Raw genomic sequence first — 24,138 nt, forward strand, 5'->3', positions numbered from 1 at the left:
GCAGGGAGGGGGCAGATGGTGGGAAGAGCATGGCACAGCAGGGTTTTGCTCCTTGCCAGCTTCATCTGGCACTAGCTTGAGCCTCCAGTGGCCACTATCCAGAGTTTGAATTACACTTTGACTCTTGTGGTGGGGGATCTGCAAAATAAATTAAACTAGTTCATTGATAAGTGATGGAGCAATCTGATTGGAGACACCCCCCCCCCCGTTATGATTTTCAAATCTTAAACAGGGGGGCTCTCATCTCTTATGGGGGGGCTCAGCTCCTCTTGAGCTCCTCCTTAATTTGCACCCTGCCACTATCACCCCTTCTGCTTCCGATGGGGGCATCTGCCTCCTTCAGGGCTTTAATGGCCCAACCCAAGCTTCCCAGTCTGCCCCATTGAGTGGCTTCTGCCAGTGCTGAACATTTTACACTTTCCCTTGCCATGCTGTCAAGGTTGCCCTGCCCATTGCTGCCTGCCTTGCCCTCTTCTTCCCCCAAGGTCTTTTTAAGGGTGTAGCAGGGTACAAAAGGTAAGCACTGTAGGAAATAAATTAGTTTTTAAATGGGGTGCCACTAAATTTCGAAAAGTTATGGGTAGAGGCCTTGAGTCTAAAACGGTTGAGAACCACTACGCTAGATTAGATTAAAATGAGCCTTTTTTTTCTCTGGGTGCCATGATTCTGTTAACAGCATAGTGTCCTTTCAACTCTAGCTCTTTGTTACAGAAAAATGTAACATTAGGACAATAGTAAGGTGATGAGTTGAAATCAGCTTGCTCCATTGTGACTGGTTGCAGCTGTCTGTCTTCCCATTTCTCCTCCTAGATTGTAAATCTGTTGAACATAGTGGATAATAGAGTCCTTACTTTAGTTTCCTCTTTAAACCCCTGGACAACACTGATTTTTTTTTTTTCTCTCTTTTTATATTATTTACACGTTCAGGAATGTTTTAAGGGAAGCTGGGCCACGCACAAGCTACTACACAAGAAAGCAAGTAAGTAAACTCTATGTAGTCTTCAAATAGTTTCAGATTTGTATATGTGCAGCTGTTTCTCCTTATTATGTATTTCTTCCCTCACACTCTGGCTTTAAAATGTTGAATAAAGGCTATCCTTTGACTAGTTCAATGATAGGGGTGCATCGATAGTGATTTTTGGAGCCGATACTGAGTTTTAAGGAGGCATATCAGCTGATACTGATCTGATTTCTGATATAGTGTGGAGAGTTGCTTCCAGCTGGTAAGTCCATTGTGATGGAAGGGGAGGGGGGAGGGAAGGGGCATGAGGAAGAAGATCATCTCCCACCCCCTCCATGGTGAGGGAGGGGGCAGGGGCAGGTGCTACCCGGACGGGGTGGGGTGCGGGATGGAGGTGTGGGTTGTCTGGGGGCAGCTCCTGCCACTGCCTGCACCCTGGGGGTGGGGGGGCGGTGCCCCCGGATCTGTGCGGGGTGAGTGAGTGTGCTGCAGCTGGTGGCAGGAGCCATGCTGTTTTCACTGAGGGCTGGACTCGGAGGGGGCTGCAGCCACCCCAGATTTCACTGTAGTTCCCTCCCAGTGCTTCTGCCACCCTGCGTGCCTGGTGCAGCTCTGACTCAACTCCCACCTCCCCCAGCTGCCAGGAAGAGCAGGGGCTGTGCCGGGTACATGGTGGTGACACTGGGAGGGAGCTACGGCGAAATCTGGGGTGGCTGCAGCCTCCTCTATAGCCCCCGCTCTGAGCCCAGTACCCAGTGAGAGGAGCCTGGCTCTAGCCCGCAGCTGCAGCCAACCCACTTGCCCCGCACAGATCTGGGGGCACATGCCTGCCCTCCCAGAGTGCAAACACAGGCGGAAGCCACAGCTGGAGGCAGCTCTCCATGCTTCCGTGCTTTGCTCTTTGCTGCCTGAGTGCTGCGCTGCGGCTGTGCACATGCACTGGCATTTATCGTCTCTGTCGGGCTGACTTCCTATTCAGCCAATTTTCTTTATATTGGTACTGATCTGATATCGGACCGATGTATTGGTGTGCCTCTACTCAATGATGTATACTGCTTTTTCTTCTCTAGTAAGCATGTGTATGTAACTGGTGTTGAATTTTTCTGAAATACCTGGCAATATGTACCTTATGTCTGAGATGCTGCTGATCTCCCACATTACTGTGATAACTTTAGAGGTGTTGGCATGGAAATCTCTTTCTGCTCATGCTATTCCCATTTGTCTGAAATATTGCTGTGAGCTGAATGACTAGGTTTATGGACAGGGAAATAGAGGACAAGGATAATAAATTGTGACCAAAAGAACATTGCAAAATATTCCTTTGACATTCTTAAAGCCTGAGATAATGGAAGGTAGGGTAATTCTTTTATTTTTTTTTTAAATGCCTTTATGTGGCTATATTGAGATAAAGTGCTCTAATCAGCCAGTTAGAATACAGCAGTGCTGCACACTTCAGCAATGTTTCTAAATAGGCAAGTTCTAACGTTTTTTTTCTGTATTAGTGCTATCAATAATAGAGGCTGTAGTTTAACCAGAATTCAGTGTTTTTAGTAAATTATACAGTAGCAAAAATACCTGCACCTTCTTTACACTATGGCTTTCACGTTTGCTAGAAATTGCTGGAAATGTAAACACAGCCTTAATGATCCATGACACCTTTTTTCCATTTATGTAATTTCTTGAATTGTGTGGGTGTCTGATTTACATACCTGTGTAGTTATTTTCTCAATAACAGTACTTCATATATGTGACTTGCTCTGTTTATAACCCACCTGATCTGATTGTCTGATTATAGAATTTTATAAGTGCCAGTTTTCTGGGGTTTGGGGATATAAAACACCCCAAAAACAAACAAAAAACCCCCTCAATATGTTTTTTTTTACTTCTGATTTCCTTTCAGGATTGGTCCACGTGAGTACTAAAGCTAAACCCTTGACTCATTTACCTTCTTCCTAAAACTTAGTACAATTTTTGTTCTCAGAATCAGTGTTCATGTGCTCAGTATATTGTTTTATATCGAATGTAGTATAAAAACCAAAAGAATTTTCTCAGTCTGAACTCAACTCACTCTTGGCAGTTCTTTCTACTTTTATGTATATTCTGCCCCTTTGCACCATTATGTAAAATGTAATTAGTCCAGCCACTGCAGTTCCATAATGCACCTGTCTACCATGGCTGTGCGAAGCTTTGGTAGCTGATTCGATTCGGATGAGATTTGGGGACTGAATCTCTGAATTGAATCGAGAGACCAAGTAAAAGCTCCGAATCGATTCGAAGCATTTGAATCGCTTCAGAAAAAGATTCAGTCATAGACTAAACAGGCAGCTGACAGCTGTCTCCAGCTGGTAAGTCTGTTGGGGCTGGGGGTGGAGGAGGGAGGGGCTGGGGCTGGGACAAGCTGCCCAGCCAGGGCGGGGGGCACATTACTCAGGGTGGGATGATGCGGGCACGGCAGCACTGGGAGTGGGGGCTATGCCCTGCTGCTACCCAGAGCGAGCTGTGCCTACATTGTACCCTGCCCCCTCCTCCCTGCTGTGCCACCTGGGCAAGTGGCAGCAGGGCTGAGTCCCCATGGCTCCCCCTGTTGGGTCAGAGGCAGGCACAGCCAGAGGAGCCATGGGAGAAGCCCCCATGGCTGTGCTGTCCGATCTCCCACCTGGCCCCAGCCTCCTGGCACTTAAAAAATAAAAGTTCCCTGCAGGAGCAGTGATTTGGGACCTCTGGGCACTTGTGGCAGAGCCCCCCCATATAGCACGGGGCAGCGGGGATTGCCAGCCCCCCCGGCCTGGCATCTGTGCGGCAGCTGTCCCATAGCATGGGTGCAGTGCAGCTTGGCAGGGCACTGCATGGTGTCTGGGAGCTGGGGCGGCTTGACCTGTTAGCCGGAGCTCCTGGTTTGCCCCAGTGCTCTGATCATTCCCCCAGCTCTTCCCAGGGGGGTGCGGCCCCTGGATCTGTGTGCGGGATTTCAGCAGGCGGCTGCTGCTTGCTGGGGAAATAGCCCAGAGCTGCCGCCATCACTAGCTGGCAACAGTAGCCTGCTGTCATCCCGCATCATTTGGGGGCCCGTGCCCCCCGGGAAGAGCTGGGGGAAGCGATCAGAGAGCTGGGGTATCGAACCAGGAACTGGGGGAATGTTCAGGAACCTGAATATTCCCCCAGCCACTGGTTCCATTTGCCTGGGAGCTGGGGCAGCTTAATGCTCAGGGGGGCAGTCCCAGCGGCCCCAGCTCCCAGACAGCGCGTGGTGCCCCCCTGAGCTGCACTGTACCCGAGCCATGGGGGCAGCTGCCACGTGGGTGCCAGGTGGGGAGGGGTGATTCCCCACTGCCGTGGGCTGCATGGGGGGGCTCTGCGATGAGTGCCCAGAGGCCTCAATCGCTGCTCCTGCAGTGTGGGACTTTTTTAAGTGCTGGGAGGCTGGGGCCAGGCGGAGGATGGGGCTGGGCAAGGCAGCTGTGGAGGCTTCTCCCATGGCTCCCCACTGCTCAGGGAAAGGCAGGCACAACCAGAGGAGCCGCGGGAGAACCTGCAGCTGCCCAGCTGTGCCTGCCTTTCCCTGGCCGATCTGAATCGGTGCCAAATCTTCTGAAGCTGATTCGGCCAAATCGATTCAGGACAATGATCCGAATCAAATCACTGTCCTTTGAATCTGAATTGAATACTTCCCTGTTCACACAGGCCTCCTGTCTACATATTAGAGAGTGCTTTGATAACTCCATGCAAAACTGCTATTTTTCTAACTGCGTAAAGAGCAGCCAAGAATTGTGTGCTGTTTCAGCTCTGTCATTTCCCTTTCTCTGATGCCACAAAATTAAGAGGGTACTGAGAAAATTAAACATACTTCTTTACTAATTAAAATAGTGCTAATGGAGTGATTTGCTTTAAAATGGTCTTGTGATGAATTTGCCCGAAAACTGTAGAGTTTTGTCTTGATCATCCATTAAACAGGCAGGTGCTCAGACGCTAGTTTTGGAGACTGATGGATCAGTTTTGGAGCCTGCCATGACAATCTTTTGGATGTCTTGTGTTATGCTTCTGAGCTCTGAAAGAAGAAAAAGAACAAAAATAAGTACTTAGTCTTTAGCTGGAGGTCAGGCAGCCCCAAGGAAATCTGCTTATGTGTCCATTGTGCTGTAATATTCCACTTGCTTCTTCTAGTAACTCTTGAGGATTGGCATGGCACTTAATAGTTAAACTAGTATGGCCTCTATCTTTGAATGCTGGAAGGAAACTATTATGGAAAGAATATTAAGTCTTTAGTGAAGATGTATTTTTCCCCTGAGAACCAATAAAAACAAACACTAAAAATAATTTCCCCTTGATAAATAGGTTTCATGCATTTTGTGTCATAACCCTACTATTCTTTCATTTTCATAGAGTAGAAATATGTTAAACTGGGCCTAAAAGTTTTTTAATGTAAAAACAAAATAGGGAGAACACTGTAAATAGTTATATAATCTTTCTGACACTCTTTATAAAAACGAGAAAAAAGCAACAAAATGGATGCAAATCTAGATTTTTTTGGGAGGGTCATCGGCCAGACCCCAAACTCTTGTTGTTCATTGACTACTTAGTGCAGAAGTGGCTAACCCACAGCATGTGTACCACAACATGGACAGCTTCTGTGTGTGGCACATGACAGTCTAGGAGGGAGCAGGGATCACAGTGCTGGATAGGGAAGGGAGTAGAAAGCAGAGGAATGGATCAGGCAGGGAGAAGAAAGAACAAGTGACTAATCAGGGAAAGGGGATCAACATGGCACTTAGATGGGGCAGGGTTTACTCTGTGGCATGCTTGCCAAAGAGGTTGGCCAACAGTGACTTAGGATGCCCCAATTCTTATTCTTTGTTTTGCAGAAGATGAAAAAGCCAAACAAGTTTCTTCTTGGACTGTGGAAGGTGACATTAACACAGATCCTTGGGCTGGATATCGATATACTGGTAAACTTAGACCACATTATCCGCTGGTGAGTATAGCCAGCGGTGGAAATATTACCTGCTTCCTTTTAAAAAAATGCTTTTAACAACAAAATCAGTGCCAAGAAATAACTTGATTGTTGGCAATTTTGTTGTCCTTTCTAAGAAAATGGTTCCATATGTGTGTGAGATTATATATTCATTTTATTTATGTAGTTCTTTTGTATGACAAAAATGGTGTCGGTATCTTTATCTTTGTGTGCTTTGGCGTTCTGTCAAGTCAGGGGCTCTTGGCCTTCAGAGACGTTACCAGGGATCACTATGTGGAAGTGGCTCTCATCAATCCCTGTTTAGTTAGTTAATTATTTTAGATAACCTCGTACAGTAATTCCTTCATTCAGGGATGCTTGATAACATATATTTGTCACGATTTTTTAGAGAGAGCTCATAAGGAATGCAATAATTAAAGTAATATTGGGAGTTAGAAATTTAATTCTACCATAGCACAGTACAGGGATGCAGGAAATAATTTAACAAAATAAAACCTAGGTTTGTTAAAATTTGCATGTACGGAGATTGGGATATATTTTCAAAATTAGATACTTAAAGTCGATTAAAACTCGTTGATTTATGATGCATCCATCCCTTATTATAACCTGCAGAAGTATTGCTGCCAACACCATAATTTTGTTCTGTGGCTGTAAGATGCAATAAATGAAAGTCCTGATTGTGTAAAAACTTTTACTCATTAAAATTTGATTTTATTTTTATACACAGAGGGTACATCTACATGAGATGTTACGGTGATGTAGCATTGGCGGGCATGAACTGTGACGCTGCTGCATTGTAGCAATGAGCTACTGTGCAGCAGGGTTGCAAATGACCCACACGGCACTGGGACTGTGTAGTACCAGTGGTTACTGTGCAGTACATTTAGTACTTGTGCAGTAATGAGCTGCACAGTCAAGCTCACATGTGGATGCGCCCATTGAGTAGTCCCTTCTAAATCAAAGAGAGTACACTCAAAAGCTGAAAGTTAGTCCTCTGTATAAGGAATTGTTTTTATCAGAAAGTTATACTGGTTTCATTTAATATGGTTTAAAAGCTTGTTTGTTTAAATCAGAACATGTTGTATAACCACAAATTTTGAGTAGCTTGTTTTAGCTTAATTGATAATAAGCCAAGCTAAAATAAGTGTGTCTACAAAGGATTTGGTGTTAGTTTTATTAAATAGGTTTAAAATGCACCTTTGGTTAATCTGTTACAGATTTGTACATGGAGAAGACCTGGGTGTTTTCAGGATTAGTTGCATTTTTATGCATCTCTCTGTCTGACATAAGCACGGTACGGACAGAGGATGCCCATTACTCTAGTTTCCTTCTTATGTCCTCTACGTACAGTAGATGGGCAGTACAGCCCAGTAAGTCTGAACACCAGGGATCCTGGTTTTCTCTGTTAAAATTCAGATTCTCTGATTTAAAAAAAATAGATCCCAAATTCTTTGATTTAAAAACACCAAATCCATATTTTTCCATGATTAAAATGAAACGCCATTCGTGTGTGTGTGTGTGTGTGCGTGCGCGTATAGATATATTTATCTACCTGCCTACCTATGATAGATAGATATATAAATCTGTGTATCTATATCTATCTGTAGCTCTCTCTCTCTCTCTCTCTCTGGCAGGGGGCAGGACAAGGGTGGCAGGTGGGCAGCTTATATAGATATTAGATATATTAGTTGAACACAATGTTTTATTGATATATTTACAATTTTAAAGACATTTGGAAGCCTATAACTGCCTCAATCATAATAAAATAAATTCTAAATACCTATATATTTTCGGGGTTGATTTTGGTGGGGGGGTTTTTATCATGGAAAAATCAGAGGTCCCCCTTCACTCACCAGCTGCAACTGTTCTCTCCGCTGCTTTGTGGCGCTGAGCATCCCTGATATGCTGGTGCTCCCCACTCCCAAGTTGTAGCCCCTGCCTACCTCTCACTCCCTCCTGGCAGCAGCTCCCCCCTCTGCACCAAGGGGCTGCCACTGCCACTGTCTTTTTTTTCCCGCTATACCCCATGTGGCCCAGGCTGCCCACCTTCACACCCTTGCCCTGCCCTCTGCCATCTCTGTTGGTTGTCCCTGTAGGTCCCCCCTGTGCGGGCTGGGGGCGAGCCGGGCCCGTCTTTGCGCACGTGGGCTGTGGCCAGCAGCCCGGGCACGCGGGGCCGGAGGAGACCGGGGGCGAGCTAGAATTAGTCACGGAGGCGTAATGGTTGATTTAAAGATTATTTACTTACACCCAAGATGGTCGCGGTGTAGGCTGGACAGTTTCCAGGTGCAGCTTCGCTTAAATCCTCGTTGGAGGACTACGACAAATTCGTTCTAGCCCCGGAGCTGTTAAAGCTCCGCGGGTTCGGTAGTTTCTGTCCCACGGAGTTGTCGAAGCTCCGTGGGTTCGGTTCTTTTGCCCTGGAGTTGTTAAAGCTCCGCGGGTTCGTATCTTCAATATGCAGGAAGGGATACGTCTAGGAATTTATCGGCGATGGGGAGAGGCTAGAGGCTGTTTAGGCCTCTGTTGCCTTTTTAAGAAATGCGTTGGGTCCATAAGGATCCGTAGCGCTTAGAGATCTTCACGCTCTCCCTCTCAAACTGCAATTGCTCTCTCTCTCCAACTCACTTCTCTCCAACTTGGGCGGAAACCACCCAAGCTCTTTATACGGCTAGCAAGCCAGTTGCTAGCCGCCACGTGTGCATAATTTAGAATCGGCCAATAATGTGGCACGAATCTTCATACAAATGGCGGGAACTCCTTTGCACCGTGCATTTCTTGGATGCAAAAGAAATGCACCATGCAAAGAAAGCTTCAAATTGGCGGGAAATTCTACGTTGCACTGGGGTTCTCTTCTGCAGCAGAAAACTCCACCGTGCAAGGAAGCTGCAATTTAGCGGGAAAAATAATTTAGCAGTGCCAAAGCACACAAACAAAAAATCACAACTTTGGGTTGTGACACCCCCCAGCTCTGGCAGTGTCACCCACTCCCTCCTACCCTGCCCCCGCACACCCTGCCAGCTCTTTCCACAGGTTCCTCTGTCCCCCTCCAGGCCTGGCAGCATGACCTGCACCTGATTCTCAGGGCCCCCCCACCAGCCTGAAGCCCCCTACTTATCCCAAGGGCTGTAGGAGGCAAAGTGAGACTGAGCCAGCCTGGTCTCAGATTCTCAAGTCCCCCCCCCAGACAGGGCTTAGGGTTTTGTGCCCTTTTTGCAAGCAGCTCCTTGGAGCCTGGAACTCTTGCAGCTTGTGGAGAGCTGTTTGCAAAAGGAAAAATCCATGTTTTTCTCCTTTAAAGGGGAAAGTTGGATCCCTGCTGATCACATACCATGATCTGTGTGATTATTTGGTTAGGTGAAAGAGAAATGCTGAACACTGCAACACAAAAGTCCTATTGCTGGGTGCTTATTGCCATAGCTGCCGCAAGATTGATGGGCATGAAATTGCAGCTAAGAGTTTTGAGAAATAAGATGTTAAAAAGATGACCTTCATTAATGCATCCTAGTAATTAGAGGATCCATCAGGAATTAGTGGGGTTAATGCATCTCAAAGAACAATTTTCTCTGACTTGAAAATTTAGTTTTTTGAAGCTGTTCATTTGGCTTCTCGAGGTTCAATAGTGCAAAAGCAATACAAAATGTTAGTAATACAGGTCTTTGCAATAGTGTGTTTCTACTAAATTATTGCTGAGGCACAGCAAGGTGGGAGGGCTGCCTTTGTGTGTGAATTATCACAAAGCGTGATTAGCTGTGTTTTGCAGCCAATGTATTTTGTGTCTCTGATTGTAAAAGTACTTGCAGTAATGAAAAAGAATCTAACTAATTTTGTGATTCATTTAGACGCCGACGAGGCCTGTGCCAAGTTATATTCAGAGACCTGATTATGCTGATCACCCATTAGGTAATTTGAAGCAAATCCCAGTTTAAAATTTTTCTTTTATTGTTGTAAATGCAAAAACCTGTGGAACATAATGGAGTAATGGGAAAAAGAATCTGTATATCAATGTGGGGTTGGGTTTTTTTTTTTGGTTTGTTTTTTAAAATCCATTGGTGACATTCCTTTCAAGAAAAAAGGTTACAAATGTTTCCTAGATAGTTCAGAAATGTGTTTCGTTATCCTACTAAAGTGCATTTTGGGTTCTTTCTCTCAAAGTACAGGACTAATTTTGTGTCTTATTGTATAAAAGTGCATGGATTGATCCCATAATACTGTTTCTTTGGCATTCAGATTTTTGCTGCAAATATACTATAAAATGGCTTGTAACCTTTGTTCCTGAAAATGGAGGGGGAAGGGGGTTAAATAAAATGTACCTGACAGGCTGGTGGAATTAGGTGGAGAAAAACATTTTTATGCTTGTTTGCTTAATTACTTGCTGTAGTCCTCCTTTGTTGTATTTTGAGAAACACTGATAAGTTAACGTGAGACAAAAATGTGTTCAGAATTATTTTTAAAATTTGACAAAACTTATGTTGTTTTTGATCAAATATTAAAAAAAATACAATGTTGATTTTTGTGGTGGTTCTTGTATTTTTAGCTAAAAATATAAAAGTGACCTTCCACAGAGTAATAATATGACTAATGTGTATACATTTCTGTCAGCCATATGCAATGATACCACAGTATCAGTTTTATAATCACAGATTTTTAGGAATATTCTGACTCCTATAGAAAAAAAATCGTTCAGTTTGTCTGTAGTAAGTTCTTAAAACATTGCAAACCTATAACCTTAACTCTAACGTCTGCAAGTTTGCTGTATTTTGCCTGTAGGCAGAAAATCCTGTTTTGTAAAAATCCTGATTCTGGAATAAAAATAGTCTTTGAGCATGATTTTGAGTAATTGCACATGCTGGAAATGGAAGGAAGTTCAATATGTAAGCAATTGTGTGGAATTGTGTATACACGTGTGTCTGTATTTTCTGTGGGAAAGTGCGTAAACTATTATGGTTGTAGATATTAAAATTGCCTTGTTTGGAGAGTATGTTGTTGTTAGTGTGTCAAAAGAAATGTATGGTACCTTAAATTAGAAGTGTGCATGTGTTTAAAAAAAAAATCACTAAATACTATGCTTAAGTTGTTTTCCTTTTTTTTTTCTTTTAGGAATGTCTGAATCAGAACAGGCTCTTAAAGGAACTTCTCAAATAAAAATCCTATCGTCTGAAGATATAGAAGGCATGAGAGTAGTATGTAGGGTAAGGCTTTTTATTTTTATGTAAAGCATGGATGCTTTCCTTAAATCTACAGAAAACAAATGATATCACTAGCTTGTGATAATTAATCTTCATGTCTGAACTGTGAAAGGGCAGTTACACTCTGAAAAGTGTTTGCATGCAAATTGGCAGTTTCATTTCTGTTTTTCTCCTGTTGATCTCAGATCATGTCTGCTTATTTTGCAAATAGGAGGATATTCTTTTTAATTATCAGTCCTGCAAAGTCAAATTTTCAGTTTGAAATGCAGTCTAAGATTTGGCTGTAATTTTGTTCTGAAATCACTAGTAATAATTCTGCAGCTGCAATTCTATTAATAATTCTGTTGCTAATGTCTGAGTAAGAAGAGGAGAAAATTCTGGTGTATAGTTATGTTGTCTCTGTGGTGCTAACAAGACTAAAAACCAGTAACTCTTTTTTCAGTCTCCATAATAAGTAGACCTGTTGAATAAGGTCTTTGCGAGTGTGATCACTTTCCTGATCACAGCCATGCTTTGAGGTTTAAATGGTACATTTTATCTTGGCACTATTTAGGGCAGGGGTCGGCAGTTATTTGGGCCCTTGGGCCACATAGGGAGTTTTGATCAGTTGTCACAGGCTGAGTCAGTAACTTCTCTTCCCCCCCACAAAAAACTCACCAAAATGCCCCATGGGGTTGTGGGTGTGCAGGAGCAGTGTTCAGGAGTGGATTGGGATGGATAGGAGAGGCTGGGATCACATGTCCCTGCCCTCTGGGGTGGGGGAGCATGTGTGTGCATGTATGCATGCATGTGTGAAAGGGGATGCTGCCTGGGCGCTAGGTCCTGGGAGCCTGCTGTGGGTGAGGGGAGAGTGGGGGGCGCGTGCAGTAGAGCTCCCTGTGCAGTACGGTTCACAGTGGCACTCTGCATGGGGCGAGCCCCACCTGTTTGTGCCGGGGTGCACCTTGCCGCGCTCCTTCCGGTGCCTGCAGCCTGGCCGAGTGCTGCTCTGTTTCCTGCCGCGTCCCGCCCAGTCTCCAGATCCAGGATCTGGAGCCAGGCCCCTGCATGCCTGTACGGAGTAGCATGGCGCCATGCAGCAGGGAGTGAGAGGAGCAGCTGCTGCTGGAGGTGGGGGGGTGCAGAGCAGCACATGGCTGGCTGCAGCCACTGTGGGAACAGCTCGTTGGAAGCTGCTCCTGCCCCAGTATGTGGGGCTCTGGCTTCAGTTTCCAGGAAAGCAGCCAGGAGCTGAAGCCCTGGCACTGTGGCAGGATCCACCTGGCTGAAGCCGCTTGCCTACCTGGAATGGCATGGTGCAGTATGACTCAGTGCAGCAGGAGCAGCTTCTCTCGCTCCTGCTGCACCACACTACACCACTCCCGGTAGGTACATGGGGGTCTGGCTTCAGATCCGGGAACTAAAGGGGGGGTGCAGAACAGTACCCAGCTGGGCTGTGGGCACTGGTGGATGCGTGGTGTGGGCTGCCTTGGTGCGAACGAGCAGAGTTTGGCCCCATGCAGAGTGCTGGGACTCCAGCTTCAGATCTGGTGGCTGGGAGCTGATGCCAGAGACTCGTGTGCTGGGGTAGGAGCCACCTGGCTGAAACAGCTCACCTGGCGTGGCACAGCACAGCACAGCACGGGCAAGATCAAAAGCAGGAACTGCTGCTGGAGGTGGGAAGCACAGAGCAGCACTGGGCTGCAGCTGCACCAGAAACAGCCCTGGCAGAAGCTGCGTGCTGGCCAGGGCCAGCAGATGCTGGGGGAGCCCAGTGCAGGCTGTCCCTATGTAAGCGGGTAGGGCATGGCCCCATGTGGAGTGCCATATTTTGCCCATCCCTGATTTTTGGGCTTTTTTTTAACATACCCGAGTGAGCTAGGACTACGCTTGAGTTCCAAAATTCCAAAGACTTAGTGTAGCTCTCCTCTTCAATGCAACTTCCTAGGAACCTGGTTGTTGCTTCAGGAAACTGACTTTTCATCCCCTAGATATTACTCAGTATTTTACTGGCTCAAGTTGTATACAGTTTTGAATAAGTACTACTTTCTTCATTTGCAGCTTGCCAGAGAAGTGTTGGATGTTGCTGCTATGATGGTGAAACCAGGTGTAACTACTGAAGAAATAGACCATGCTGTCCATCTAGTAAATTGACTTTATTGTATTTTTGGATTGGTGCATGCAAACTTTTCCCTTTATCTAATGTGACTTTGGTATATAATTGCTAAAATGCCCACTCTCATTTTCTACAATTCCAACCTGTCTTTGCTTTCCAGTGAATAAACTGCCTTCCCTCTTCACTTTAAAGCTATGTTTTGATACAGATGTTAACACAGTTGCAAAGCACAGGTGCTGCATTAATAAAGGGAAAAAAAAAGCAAAAACAAAACTCCATGTCAGAAGCTCCTGCAGGGTGGAGGGGAATCTCATTCCATTTCATTTCTTACTCCATTTTTTCCAGTTTCTGGCTATCTAAGTTTCTCATTCTGATTTGTCCACCAGTAACACACATTTCTCGTCATTTCTTTGTGACCTTAGTATTGCTATATAAAGGCCTATATGTATTTCATATTTCTGTGCATGCAATATGCAAGACTGCTGGACCATTTGCAAGCCTCATAGAGAGTTTTTGGAAGCTAATATGAGCTTCAGGAAGTCTGCAGGGAAGAAACCTTCAGTTTTATGGGATCCAGAATCAGATTGTAGAGCCTGAAGGAACACAGAAGGAGCCTTTTTGAGTCCTTGGATTTAGGCCACACTAACTAGCATTGTCTCGTGAGAGCCAGTTGCCAGGCACAATCTAGGCAAATGAAAGCTCTATTTCAGGAAAGAACTTGAAGTTGAAACAGATGCTTAAGTGCTTTTGTTTTTAAAAAAACAAACAAAACTTTTTTTTGCACAAGGTCCAATTAAAAAACATGTTCTATAGCATCAAAGGCTAGCTAAAACATTTCAATTTAAAAAGCCCCCTTTGAAACTAGTTATTAAAAAAATACACATTTCCTATGCAGTTTTTAAAAATCTATACAGTAGCATTGACAATTGGAAGTAAAAGTGAACAGAAACAAACATGACTAGCTTCATTTATTTTCATTGTCAAGTCAGAGAGGAAATGCAAAAGAGAGAGTGAGCAAGCATGGCTTAGGGCTAAAACGTGGCAAAAAAGGCTTTAAGACTCTTGTGCTGTCACCCCTTTTTATAATGATTTTGCTAATCTAAAGTGTAATATGTATGTGTTTTTTTAAATCTGTTTTAGGCCTGCATTGCAAGGAATTGCTATCCTTCCCCTCTGAATTATTATAATTTCCCTAAGTCATGCTGTACGTCTGTGAATGAAGTGATCTGCCATGGAATTCCTGACAGACGGCCTTTGCAAGAGGGTGATATTGTTAATGGTAGGCAATCTGGAAGACAGACATATTTTAACAACTCTGTATCTCATCTTTACAGCTAAAACACTCAGCAGAGCAAGGTTTTGATTTTGGCTGAAAGTAATTTCTTCACACCGTCTTTTGTTTTTAGTCAGGCATTTAACATTTTTTGTTTACTGAATCTACAAATTCAGTTTCATGGAACTGGTTAGTATCTAAAGCCATTACAATTTGTCAGAAGTTTGTCCATTGTAGTATGTTATTTGCCTTGTGGTATAGTGGTTAATAAGCCCAGTCATCGCTCAGGACTCCATTGCACAGGCAGTGTACAAGCACGAAGTGAAAAGATGACTGTTTTAATGTTAGCAGAATTATTTAATCCTCTGACTTGTTTTGTGTGCATTTTCAATAAGATGGGTTTTTTGATCATTAAGTTGTTAACACATCAGATATTTCTGGTGCTTGTGTAGCACCATTTTTGTGCAGGCATTTCATAGGCGTATAGATTGCCAAGTCCTTCTCAAAGACCTTGCAGATTTAATGCAACCCTTTTTTCTGGCAGTGTTTGAGGGTCCACAAGCAATTTGGCTGGACAGAGGTAGCTTTACTTTTAAATTTTGTTTTATTAGCTCTGGGCATTTCCTCTCAGTTACGACAATGAAAGTAAGTGTTTTTGTTCATGTGCTTTTTCAGTTTTGGTTCTCACAAGGGATTAATGTGCTTTACTTTAAGTGCCTGGGCTGAGCCTTAGTTTGTTTCATTTTATTTGTAAAATAATGGTAAAATAATGGTAGATTATTTTGGGTTGTAAGGTATAACATAGGAACTTAATAATATTTCATGGGTACTTCTTCTGGGGTGCAGGACACAATCTTTGGGGGCCTCATGACCTACCTTGGCAATTCCAATGGCCCACCTTAATTCTCTTAAACTATTGTGTTAAATGAAAAGGAGTTGAAAGGAGATCAGCAAATTTTGTGTTCTCACTGTAAGACTGTTTGCTAATCTGCACATGCACCTGCATATGTGGTCCAGTTTGACTTGCAAATACGCTGAGGGCTTACATTTAATCAAGGTAGATCCCACTAGGGGCAGTCCTCCGTTGGAAAATGTACCTTGCAGGTGGCTGTCAATAAATGTTGAGCTCTGCATCTCTGCCCAGTTGGATGCTGTCATGATGACAGGGTGCCAGAAGGAGTGATGAGGGGGTTGGGAAACCTGAGTTTAACTGAAAAAGAGCCAGGAAGTGAGAAAACAGTAATAGTTTTGTGACATTTTTGATGTTCTTTGCAGTGGATATTACTGTTTATCGCAGTGGTTATCATGGGGATCTAAACGAGACGTTTTATGTTGGGGAAGTTGAAGAAGGTGGAAGAAGACTAGTTCAGACAACTTATGAGTGCCTAATGCAAGCCATTGATGCAGGTGAGCACTACTGAATCCTGGAGTTTCATGCTACATTAGTTTTCATATTAGAACTCTTAGGTTTGAACTAATACTATTGACTACAGTTCTGCATCAGCTGTAATTCCATGGATGTTGCTAGTAAAATACACCCTTGTGGAATGAAGTCATTCTTTCATATTCTTTATTTTAGCTTTGTGGTTGTTGCAGCATTTATTTCAAATGAGTATTGAAAGGGAAAAAAATGATGATAATTGATTCTGAGCTGATTCCTGATCCACACACAACATCTGTTGGGTGTGGAGTTCCTCACAATCTAGAATGCGTACGTGTGCACACACAGTTTGGGTAAACCAGGTGGGGTATTCATTCTAATTTTTAAAATATTGTTAAATCAGATGTGAATACGAAGCATTACTTGAAACATTTGAAATTAAAAAAAAAAAAAAATCTTTAATCAGGGCTGTTCATCTGGTACCTGCAAGGGGTTAATTTTGCAGCCCCCAAACTCCCATCTGGCTATTGCTCTCCCCATTGCTCTGGTTGCAGCAGCAGCCAGCATCTCCAGGCTCCCCCTCCAGCTTTCACTTCCTGCCTCTGTCTCTGGGAGTGGGGTTGAGAACTGTAGCACAGACTGTGGTGTTGTGGGAGCCTGTGGCCTGGGGGTCTGCAGCCTGTCAGCTTAGGGTGGGGTTTGGGCAGCGCAGCCACTTAGAAGTTGGACAGTCCCTGTTCTAAATTAATAACTCTAAGAATTCTCCAATTGTTATTCTGGTCCTGTAAATAGAGTATGAACAAGTGTGTCTGCCCAGCCAAAGCATGGTGCTACTGTAGTACACCTGTGCTACATTCTTTCTGTCCTATAGATATATATCTATCTATCGCTGTTAGCTTCAGGCTTGTTAGGTAGGTAATCATGGTAGCAAAGATGTGACAGTGCAAGGTTTATCATAGCCTGGCAATCAGAATTTGTATCTGGGGTCCTGGGGGAGGGCTTATGCTGTAGTTGCTAGTCAGTGTGCCCATATCTTCCCTACTTTGTAACCCTTGCTAGATGCCTTAAAGCTATGTCTGTTCATGCTTCCATTGCACCTGCACCTTTCTGTATTAATATACTGTGTATAAGATCCTAGATGGCTTTTATAAGCAGAGGTTTAGGTGGATAGTGTTAATTAAATCTTGTTCCTGGAGAAATATATTGTCAGTCTTTACTTTAAAACAAGCAAACAAAAAATCCCTTTGAAAACATTCATATTTGCTATGGGATTTTGCTATACAGTTCTTGGTATAGTGAAACTTTATCCAGTGAATTGACTGGAAAGAGTTCTGTTCAGTTCACTGGGATATGGATCAGGACCCCTATGAATTAAAGTACTATAGGTACATAATTCCAAGATGAAGTTCCCCCCAACACGTAACATTGGGAGGGAAGTCCTTTGTCTTGGAATTGAGTACGAGGAAGCAGTGGGACAGACTTTGGCTCTGGCCCTGGGTTGGGGCAAGAGCTGCAACTGCTGCTTGCCCCGCTACCTCAGCCACCTCTGTACCCCCTGTCTCTCCCCCTCACAGCCTCAGGTCCCTGCCCCCCTCAGTCCTGTCAGGCTCCATCTCTGCTGCAGCTTGGAGCATGAAGCACGGCCCCAGCCTGACCCTGGAGCAGCAGTGCTGGCTTTATGCCGTTGCTTTGGGGCTGGGCTGGGGCTGTGCTGAATGCCTCAGGTTTCAGTGGGGGATGGTGCCAAAACAACGTAAGTGACAGTAGGGGGCAGGCAAAAGGGGATGGTAAGGGGGGGGGGGGTGTTCAGCAGAGGGTAAGCTTCCTGCCATCCCTATCACTTGTGCCTTTGCATTGCCTGTCCCCAACTGCTCCCCGCCTGCTTCACCTGGTACTGCCTTCCCTGCTGCAGTGGTGGTGGGGACAAATTTGAGATGCTTAATAATTAGGTTCTGTACATGGAAAATTATAACAAATCTTTAAATGTTCCATGTATAGAATCTAATTGGAGGGTTTGTCTTAAATCCAGGGTCCTCTTGGATTTGGGTAAATAAGGTATTATATCCTGAATATGCAGACTTCAAGTATTTGAATAGTTAGAGCTAAATGAATACTCTTTAGTTGCCTAAAATTCAGTTATTAAGTTACTGATATCTGGGTGAAATATGGTCCATGGGATTGGCAGGCTGGATCCTGCCTGCCAATTGATTTTTATCTGACCCATAGGCTGGTAGTGCAGGTGGCGGCAGCACGTGGCAGGCCGTGCATGAGACATGCTTGGGCCCCTGCCTCTGCTGGTGGACAGTGTGGGTGGCAGCTCCAGCCTCTGCTGGCAGTACAGGGGACTGTGGGCAGAAACAGCCCTGCCTGCCCTGCGCTGTGCGTCAGCCTGGGAGATGGAGTCTGGCCTGGCTGGGGCCAGCAGGGCTGGACCCCATCTCCCAGGTGCCACAGGGGACTGCCAGCAGAGGCTGGAGCTGCTGCCTGTGCCACCTGCCCTCAGAGGCAGGGGCCCAAGCATGGCTTGCCCAGTGCCTGTTGTGCACTGCTGGGTGTGTGGGGCTGCTTCCACCCAGCATCTCCTTTGGTGTCTGGGAGATGGAGTCTGGCCCTGCAGGCCTTGAGGAAGCTGCGCTTGGTCTTCAGCCTCTGCTGGCAGGTGGCTCCTGGCTCTGGTTGCTCCACGGTGCTGGGTAGGCAGGTGAGCTGTTTCCAACCCCTGTGTGGCTCATCCATCCCCTGCCCATGGGGGGAGGGGAACGGAGCCTGTTTGTGGGTCTCCGCACTGTCCTGTCCTGCCCCACCACCAGGGCTCCTTGGAGCTGTGGGGTGGCAGAGGAGGGTGCACGCGCATGCCAGGAGCTCTGATGGGGCAGGACAGTGCAGAGGCCCATAGCCAGGCTCCATCCCCTGCTCCCCCAGTTGTGGATGCAGCCAGCAGGTGCTGGCCCACCCAGAGCTAACAGAGTTGGGGAGCACATGCATGTGTGTGCATGCAGCCCTCAACAGTTCACTAAAACAACTCAGTAAATGGCCTTCCAGCCTAAATAATTGCCCACCCTTGATATTACATTAAGATGTGCGTATAAGAGATGACAACCCACATGGATAAAAACTGCCATACTTTTTACATAACGATAAAGTAGTTTTTTATGTGCTATAAAGTAGTGCTGTGGGCAATGATTATATATTCCCTCCCCTCCTTTATTAATATTTTGATTGTAATACTAGTTTTATAGTCTTTGTGTAGGATAAGTATAGAATAAAGATTTCCATTTCCAGAGCTAAATCAAAAAATCTCGTATCTTCTCATGTACTTTCATTTCTTGGGAAATATGATATGAGATCTGTCATCAAACTGATCTTTCATGCTCTATCTTTGTTTCATAAACTATAGAGATAATGGGTGTATTTTAATGAGGTTGTAATTCTGAATGTAACTTTTAAAAATTGGTAGTAGTAACAATTTTGCTTAGGTTTTACAGGAGTCTGAGTATTTCCTGGATACCTATAGAAGTTGGTCAGTTGATGTAAATTGTACTTTATACCAGCTGTATTATTTACACTGCTTGAGATTCTGGCTCCATAGCCTCTGTTGTACACTACGCCTGAAGGGCTGGAATCTGTTTCATTTTAATTAGGAACCACAAGTGTGGGAGTAATGCCAATGGGAACTTTTTTTGGAGTGAAGAGAGAGGTCTTAAAAAGTGGACAAGGGAACTGATATCAGGATTGCTTGCTTCCTGTGACTGCTGAAGGACTTGATCTTCCCAACTTGGCTGTCAGGAACTAGCACTGAAAAACAGTTTGGCTTTTCCCGTGGCTCCTCCCCTCCCTGCTTTACATGTAGTCTTTTTCATTAGAACAGTGTCCCAATAATGGGCCAAATTGACTGTGGGTGTAAATGGATGCTGTTGCATTAGCTTCACTATGCCTACTTAACTAGTAGAAAATGTACCCAGTGTCTTGTTTCACATCAGCTCTCAACTGTTAAATCTTGTTTACCTTCCTAAAATGGCACTGCTTTGTCAAACTGTGCATATCTCCTGTAGATATATAGTATATATTGGAGGAGCCAGTGGGCATACATGCTCTCAAAACAGCATCTAGATTTTATTTTTGTAAGCCCACAATTTTTGTCATGGAGTTTTAGTTCTTGATATATGGTATATCATATCTCTTATGGCGGCTGTTTCATTTTTAAATGCTGAGAATAATTACTCTGAAGCATTTTTGTTTGCTTGGCCTCAGATGACTTGCTAAAGAGATGGAGTTAAGTTAAAAATGATGCTCTGCATATAAATGCTTGCTTCGTAGTATAACAGCTTGCATACAGACCCACATTTAATCTTTTTCGTTTACTTTGTGTATCATCCATTTCTCCTGATTGTTTTCTTGAGAGAGCCACACAATGGAGAGGGAGGCATTTTTAAAATGTGATTTGCAAACCCACAAAATATCCGTGGCAATTTAATCGCTTTTTAATTGACTATTTTTCAAATTCCACGTCTTTTTAAGTCATGAACTTTGATTAGGCATGAGTAGAAGAATCATGTTTTTGGGAAGGGTCTGTTTTTCTGATTTTTTTTTTTTTCCTCTCTTCCCCCCCCCTTCCTTCTCCTCTGGCTGATTGATAAAAGAGAAAATGCACCCTTTTTTTGTCTTTTCGCTCTCCCACCTTCTTAGGTGCCTGAGCTCGCTTGCATAGGTCAGCTCCTGTTGAATAAAATTAAATGACAACATGGTGGCGGAGGCTGCTTATTCAAAAAAAAAAAAAAAAAAAAGAGTAGATGGACAACTTAGCTATGACTGATGTATAGCCTTCACTGGAGCTGGTGACTTCTTCCTTTACTAAGTTGAGGGTAGGGATACATTGAAGGAAGCCTGTTTTTTAAAAACATTTGTCTTGTCTTGCAGTGAAACCTGGTGTTCGGTATAGAGAACTGGGAAACATCATTCAGAAACATGCCCAAGCCAATGGGTTTTCAGTTGTTCGGAGCTACTGCGGGCATGGCATCCATAAGCTTTTCCATACTGCCCCCAATGTGCCACATTATGCCAGTGAGTATTTGCCCAAGTGCCTGCTATCAGTTACAGCAGGCCCAGTCATGAGTGAGCGTGATCTACTTTTGTTTATCTTGTACTGAAATCATACACGTTGCTTGACAGCCCTTCAGGATTTTTGTGCTGGTAGAATATTTTTTTGTTTGTTTGTTTGTTTTTGGAGCTTGTCTTTTAAAATGCTTTATGAAAGAGCTGAGCCAATGTGCTTCTAGTTTAGAGAATGAACCCTAATTATGCTGGATTAGTGCTAGATTACTGCATGACAATTCCTAGTGACTTTGATTTTTACGGGGTTTTCTTCTCTTGGATATTTGGTATTGATAACACTGGTTATACTGCATTCATTAATAGAGAGGTTGAGCTGAACATCCTTGTCAGAAATAAATAAGAATTGCTTCAGGCAATACACCACTTACTACTTGATGAAGAAGAGCTGAACATTAAGTTTAGGCAGCTGCTACAGCTGTATCTGTTCTGGATCCCAGTGTGCTGCTTTTTTTTCTCATTTAAACTTGTGAGATCTTGGTGGTGTGGACTTTGGAAGATAAGATAGTGATGCAAGAATACAGTGAAAAGGAAGGATGTCTGGGTGTGGCACAGCTTGGCTTGGTTTTGAAAAAAACAAGTGCTAGCCAGTGGCCTTAGGATCATAAAAAAGATAAGAGGAAGAGTCGAAGTAAGACTGAGGAGAAGCTGAAAGATCAGTGAGTAATTGAGGGAGGTATGCAAAGGTCACAGAACATCCACTTTTCCAGTAACAAGCAGCTCCAGCTCACTCCATGCTTTAAGCTCCTCAGATGTGACCTTTTCTTATCTAGAGCTGCCAAAAGCCTTCAACTCCCCAAATCTTGGCAAGTTTTCTTAAATACACAATGGTTGAGGCCTTGGATTTCAGCATAACAAGCATTGGTTATTGCTCTAGTCATTCCTGAGGGTGACCACTTACCATTTAAAAAAAAAAAATGATGTTTTAGGTTTTTTTTTCCCTCTGTAAAAAAGTACACAGCCTCTGCAATAGAGGGGGTATATTATGCTACCTAAAAGGCAAACCCAGAAAAGGAATAACTGCATCCTTCCTGGGTATTAGGGACCATGAGCTGCTTTTTTTGAGTGAGGTAATAAGCAAGCTCCATTTGAAGGAAGGAAATGTTTATTTTCCGTTAATCTTAGCCCAGTGACAGAAACAAAAAGAAAGGGCCTGGGAGATTTTTAAAGGAAAATTTTAAGGAAGAAAGAGTGAAGTGAACAGCTATTTTCTGCCTTAACTGATTTTTTTTTTAAAGGCAAAAAAGCCTACTTCTCTCTCTCAAGTCTGCAGATTTTCTTCTGAATTAGATAAGAGGAAAACTGGGACATGATACAGACACACACATCCGCTACTAGAATTTAGCATTTAGTACATTTAGTTTTAGAGGATGATATCTAAATCCTTAGATTTCTCTGAAAATTTCTACCATTCTTCTTCAGCTGATTAAAATGTAATGCAAAAATAATTGGTAGCAGAATGTTTACTGTGGAAAGTAAGGGGTCACAAAGGAACTGTTTGTCTCTTTCATAAATTGAGGTTGAACTACAGGATTATCTAAATCCTATCCCACATGGCTACTTGCTTGGAGAAGGGAGTATGAGCAATGATGGAAACAAATCAAAAGGCCTTTAAGCCTTATTTGAATACCTTTTTTAAAAATATTACTCCACATGAGCTGTTACTTTTGCTTTCCACCATTACTTGAAAGGAATGAGATCTGCGTTCCAGGGCAGACAGCAGGTAATTGCCAGTAAAAATTACATTTGAGCAAGAGAGAAGATGAGAAAGATGGCATGTTATGCTGTTAAGGAAAGCATAATTTTGAATAAAATGGGTTAATTGAAGGGTCTTATTCAACATGTTCTGACTTTGCAATCTGTCCCTCACTGGGATTCATTCTTACTCCAAGATAAGCTTTTCCCTTATAACTTACATGTTAATTTCTTTTCAGAAAATAAGGCAGTTGGAGTAATGAAGCCTGGTCATGTGTTTACAATTGAACCAATGATCTGTGAAGGTAAGTGCTAAGCATAGAGAGAGACAGGGAGGATCTGGGTTTTAAAAATGTGTCACTTCTTGTTGCAGAACTTCCTCTGTACTAGGGGTATCAGGTATATGGACCATGGGCTAGATCTGACTTCTGAGGTTCTTTCCTCCAGGCTGTAGTTCCTTGTGTACAGTTTACTTGGGGATCTTACTAACCGCTTCCTAGTAGTGGCAGCTCTGAAGGCAGGGTTGGATTAACCCTTTAGTGGGCCCTGGACAAACATGCTCATAGGCTCTGGGCTATCAAGACCCCCTTCCCCACCCTGGCACTGCTGCTTGTGGGGAGCAGGGCTTGGAGCAGTGTTGCCAAGTTCGGGGGGGGGGGAAGCAGCACTGCCTTTAAAAACAAGCCCAGGACATTTCAGAGAGGGGAATGGGGGTGGGGGAGGTATGTGTGATGGGGTGTGGGTGTGGGGGTAGTAGGGCATGTTGGGGTGTATATGTGGAGACCCCACCCTCCACACGCTCCTCCCCATTGCGCACGGCCCCCGCCACCAATGGTGGCTGCCCTTGGGGCCTGCGCAGGCACCAGCCCCCCCCATGACACGTGGCTCTGGCCAGCACTGCACAGCGGTGGCAAAGAGTGCAGCCCTGCTGCCTGCCTCCCTTGCACTGGGCTCTGTGCAGCCCACGTACAGCTCTGCACTACTGGGGGAAGCGGTGGGGGCTGGAGCCAGCTGCCTTCCCCTGGATGCCCCCTGCTTCCTGGGACTTGCATGGCAGGGGGTGGGGAAGGCAGCCAGCTCCAGGCTTTCCCTGGTAGTGTGGAGATGCATGTGTACTACAGGGAGCCTGGCATGAGAGGGGCAGCTGGCAGCCTATGCTTCTTGCTCGCTCCCACCATACAGCTATGGCTGGAGCTGCACCCAGGCCTACATGGGCCATGAGTGCCCCAAGGCTGGATACTGCTGCTGGCGGTTGGGGCTGTGCCATGTGGGGGGGTGAGTGGAGGGGTCCCCACATCCACACCCTGCCCACCTGAGCTTCGTGTTCCTGCTGGCCCCTGGGCATGGGCTCCAAACTCCTGCCCAGTGGGAACCTCTCCCACCTGCCCTTTCCCTACTTGGTGCCCAGAAGAAGCCAGAGGCTGGGGAAGGCATGCAGGTCCTTGGGGCAGCAGCAGCAGCCCCAC

The 24,138-nt window shown here is 44.6% G+C and overlaps 1 protein-coding gene across 1 annotated transcript in view; it reads left to right on the forward strand.

The window, feature by feature from the left end:
- Positions 1-24,138, forward strand: part of METAP1 (methionyl aminopeptidase 1) — a 42,431-nt gene that overhangs the window by 14,877 nt on the left and 3,416 nt on the right. The window contains exons 2-10 of the mRNA XM_006274431.4: positions 928-979; positions 5,821-5,930; positions 9,773-9,833; positions 11,031-11,122; positions 13,160-13,243; positions 14,355-14,493; positions 15,763-15,894; positions 20,786-20,929; positions 22,912-22,977. Coding sequence (XP_006274493.2) covers positions 928-979; positions 5,821-5,930; positions 9,773-9,833; positions 11,031-11,122; positions 13,160-13,243; positions 14,355-14,493; positions 15,763-15,894; positions 20,786-20,929; positions 22,912-22,977 — 880 coding nt within the window. The remainder of the gene's footprint in view (positions 1-927; positions 980-5,820; positions 5,931-9,772; positions 9,834-11,030; positions 11,123-13,159; positions 13,244-14,354; positions 14,494-15,762; positions 15,895-20,785; positions 20,930-22,911; positions 22,978-24,138) is intronic.

Source organism: Alligator mississippiensis, chromosome 2 (assembly GCF_030867095.1).
Source record: "Alligator mississippiensis isolate rAllMis1 chromosome 2, rAllMis1, whole genome shotgun sequence".
In the NCBI taxonomy this organism is placed as follows: Eukaryota; Metazoa; Chordata; order Crocodylia; family Alligatoridae; genus Alligator; species Alligator mississippiensis.